The 4,127-nt window shown below is 40.6% G+C and overlaps 1 protein-coding gene across 2 annotated transcripts in view; it reads right to left on the bottom strand.

Annotated features, from left to right (window-relative positions):
• The window catches only part of NFE2L2 (NFE2 like bZIP transcription factor 2), a 32,578-nt gene continuing 28,451 nt past the window's right edge, over positions 1–4,127 (bottom strand). For both annotated transcript variants that reach the window (XM_015093345.4, XM_012132935.5), the window contains exons 2-5: positions 3,783–4,121; positions 3,104–3,193; positions 2,083–2,274; positions 1–1,716 (exon numbers count right to left, since the gene is read on the bottom strand). In XM_015093345.4, the coding sequence (XP_014948831.2) occupies positions 481–1,716; positions 2,083–2,274; positions 3,104–3,193; positions 3,783–4,121 (1,857 nt within the window). In that variant the 3' untranslated portion in view covers positions 1–480. The remainder of the gene's footprint in view (positions 1,717–2,082; positions 2,275–3,103; positions 3,194–3,782; positions 4,122–4,127) is intronic.

Below are 4,127 nucleotides of genomic sequence, written 5' to 3'. Positions count from 1 at the left end.
AACGGTCCTGATATTCCTTTATTAGTACCAGCTTTTCAACTAAATTGTCTTTTGCCAGAGCTAAACAATTTAATATTAAAAAAATGCCTTTTTTTTGTTCATATGGTATTTATAAAAAAGTACATAGTGGTTAGTCTTGCAACAATTTGCTTTTTAGCCAGATGTATCATATAAATCTATGAACGTAACAAATGAGATAAGAACAGTATAAATAAGGAGTTTTTGTAGTATTTACAGTATATAGAAACTAGCCCAAATGGTGGTCTAAGAAATTTTAAGTTTACAAAGTTAAACTACTGATTCAGCATACTGATAACTTATTTTAATGCTTTTTAAAGTTTTATATTTTCTACACTAGTTGAGTATAATTTTGCATAGAATTACTTATAAAGTATATATCTGCATTTCACATCACAGTAGGAGCTTTTTTAGTATAACAGTACAAAAAAACCCAAAATCACTATCAGAAAAGGCCAAAATCTAGTTTTTCTTAATATCTGGCCTCTTACTTTTGGGAACAAGGAATATATTGCCATCTCCTGTTTGCTGCAAGGAGTATTCACTTGGAGAGTAAGGCTTTCCATCTTCATCACGTAGCATGCTGAAGACTTCAAGATACAAGGTGCTGAGTTGTTTTTTCAGGAGATGGAGGCTTTTGTCATTTTCCCCTCTTTCTTTGAGCAATTTTTCTTTTTCATCTTTTAAGTGATCTAAATCTTGCTCCAGTTCCACTATATTTTCCAGTTTTCTTTTTCTGCAATTCTGAGCAGCCACTTTATTCTTACCCCTCCTACGTATATCTCTAATTAATGCAAGTTGAGCCTCGTTGAATTGCTCCTTGGACATCATTTCATTGAAGTCCTCAACTGGGAGGTTAATGATCTTTTCTACAGGGAATGGGATATGGAGAGCTTTTGCCCGTAGCTCATCTCTTGTGAGGTGAGCCTCCAAGCGGCTTGTATGTTTGTCTTTTGTGAATGGGGTTTTTCGATGACCAGGACTTACAGGCACTTCTTTCTTTGGTGCATTTTCACACTGGGAATCATGTGCTGCAGCGCTGTTCCCTTGTGATGATGACAAAGGTTGGACTGGGTCCCCAGAAGGCCACACTGACTGTGTTTTGGGACCCTTCTGTTTGACATTTCCAGGGGCACTATCTATCTCTTCCATTTCAGAATCACTGAAGCCAAGCAATGTGTCTCCATAGATAGAAGATTCCACTGAGTGGTCTGGTGATGCCATGCTTGGACTTGTTGTGTTCAGTGAAATGCCAGAGTCAGAATCATTGAATTCTGCTGTTGTGCTTTCAGGGTGGTTTTGATTGAAGGCTTTACAAAGTGACAGATCAGAGAGATCAATGGGCCCGTTTAGAAGTTCAGAGAGTGACTGGCTTAAAGTAGCAGAGGAGGGCATGCTGTTGCTGGTACTGGGCTCTGCTATAAAAGCAGAATAAAATTCATCACCAAAATCTGTATTTACTGTGGCAGTTGAATTTAATGAATTCACTGTCAACCGGCTGGAGTCTTCAGTGGAGAGGATGCTGTTGAAGGATGAATCCTCAAAAGCATTGAGAAAATGTGGGCTGCAGTTACCAACTTCTTTATCCAGTGAGGGCATTGATGAATAGAAATTATAACTGTCAATTTCTGTCAGTTTGGTTTCTGGACTTGGAACTGTACTAGTCTCAGCCAGCTTGTCATTTTGAATATTAAGACACTGTGTGGAAAAGAAGTTTATACTATGTAAATCAAGGTTAAGCTATTTTTAATAGTTGATAATCCGTATCTGATGGTTCTCTCCCCCCACCCCGATTTCTCACCAAGCTCCTCCAGAATTCAGAGATAATTCCCATTTCCAACAGATAGTTAACACCTGATCTGTCCTCAGGACATCCAGTCCGTTTAACTAAAAAGTTCACTGAAGTGAGCATGGTGCCCAGGCCATCCTGACTAATTTAAAAGCACCTTCCAATTCTTCTTGTAAGTAGGTGGCATATAAATAGTAAATAACTGGAATGACTAATTTAAGGGGACTGAATATAAAATAGCATCTTTGGTATTCATTACACTAGATCTTAGTTACCTGTAATTCTGGAATGGATAGTAGTTCCTCCCAAACTTGCTCAATGTCCTCCTGCATATCGTCTAAATCAGCAGTGGCTACCTGAACGAACAGAGTTTCAGGTGACTGAGCCTGAGAAGGAGCATTGAAGACTGGGCTCTCGATGTGGCTGGGAATATCGGGAACAGGTGATTGAAACGTGGCCGAAGAAACCTAAAATTGAGAAGGCGTTTGCATGTGAATCTGCCACCGGCAGTGGGTGGGTGCGCTCCAAGGCCAGCACAACATCTGAAGTTGGAATTGGCTGCAGTTCCCTATTTGTCATAACTGCTATTTCTATATGATCAAACCTTTTTTGTCTTGCCCAACTGACTCCAAGTTTACTCTTTAGCTTAACTGCTTTACCCTGTGCATTTGAAGGTAAACTTCAAAATGCCTAAGAACAATCTTTAGAATTGAATTTGTGTCTATGTAACACCTAGTACAGTGATTCAGAAAATAAATTGTTAAAATTGTTAACCGAACAAGTCTTGGTTTTACTACCCAGCTTGCTTTCTACTCAAAGAAATCTAAGTACCTGTAACAAATGAGTTATTTGCTTCCATGGTTTTGCTGATGCATGCATGCTTCTCGCTATGCAGGAGTAAACATTTTTGGTGGTTCTGCATTTATATGGGCAGAGGAAGGTTGGGTTTTTCCTCCAAATTGTTACCTATAGGCTGAGGTTTCTGTGATAAATAATTGCTCCTAAAGTGCTGTTTTATCTTTTTAATAGAGATTCATCAAGGCAGGGGTCCCCAACCTCTAGGACCTAATGCCTGATGATCTGAGGTAGAACTGATATAATAAACAAAGTGCACATAAATGTAATGCCCTTGAAATCATCTTGGAACCGTCCCCACCTCCCCAGTCCATGGAAAAATTGTCTTCCACAAAACTGGTCCCTGGTGCCATAAAGGCTGGGGACCACTGCACCAAAGGGGCTGACACAGGGTATGTTAGATTCAGTTGTGGAGACCGGCTGTTAACCAGATGTTAATACCTCATTGTCATCTACAAACAGGAATGTCTCTGCCAAAAGCTGCATGCAGTCATCGAAGTACAAATCATCTGCTTTGGGAATGTGGGCTACCTGCACAAAAGGGAAGGACACAGAAGAATAAAAAAATTGTTCAGTGTTCATAAAATGCTTACAATCTAGTTAATCAAATCTCTCTTCAGAAGTCAGTTTAGTAAAGAGCACAGAATCAAAGCAGACTCTGGTTTCAAATCGTGGCCCCCTCAATTTATTGCCCAGTTTCTGGGCAAGTTATTTAACCTCTTTGAGCTGCAGTTGCTCATCTGTAAAGTAGGATAATGGTATTTCATATAACTGTTGTGTTGATTAAAACAGTACTTGGCCCAGTACCATGAGTAATCCCTACTACAATAGTTCTGCTACTGTCCGTACTGTTGCAGCTGCTTGATCCAACAATTATCCATGCAATAACAATGTTTTTCACAGCTTATAAAGAGCTCTTCCCTGTAATATATATGTCCTAATTGTTACACTCTGAGGTGAGGTAAGTCAGGCATTGAACTCATCAGGGGGCTGAGGTTGGGAGGTTGACTTTTAATAAGGCCTTGAAGTAAAAGGCAAAGCTGGAACTCAGATTAACCCCTGGGTCCATGTTCTTTGGGTCCTGTCCCACACCTTCCCAAGAACTGAGTGCGCCATGTACCTGGGAGTAGTTGGCAGACCCACTGGCTTCTGATGCTGTGTGCTGTGCTGGCTGAATGGGGAGGAACTCGCCGGTCTCGTAGTTGGCAGACCCACTGGCTTCTGATGGTGTGTGCTGTGCTGGCTGAATGGGGAGGAACTCGCCGGTCTCTTCATCTAGTTGTAACTGAGCAAAAAAGGCTTTCTCTTGCTCCTTTTGGAGTTGTTCTTGTCTTTCCTTTTCAAGTTTTTTCTGTTTTTCCAGCTCATGCTCCTTCTGTCGTTGACTGAAGTCAAATACCTCTCGACTTACCCCGAGATCTATATCTTGCCTCCAAAGTATGTCAATCAAATCCATGTCCTATGT

The sequence above is a fragment of the Ovis aries genome, chromosome 2 (assembly GCF_016772045.2).
Source record: "Ovis aries strain OAR_USU_Benz2616 breed Rambouillet chromosome 2, ARS-UI_Ramb_v3.0, whole genome shotgun sequence".
Taxonomy (NCBI): Eukaryota; Metazoa; Chordata; class Mammalia; order Artiodactyla; family Bovidae; genus Ovis; species Ovis aries.
Note: the sequence above shows the minus strand (reverse complement) of the source record. Positions and strands in the feature narration are given on the sequence as shown.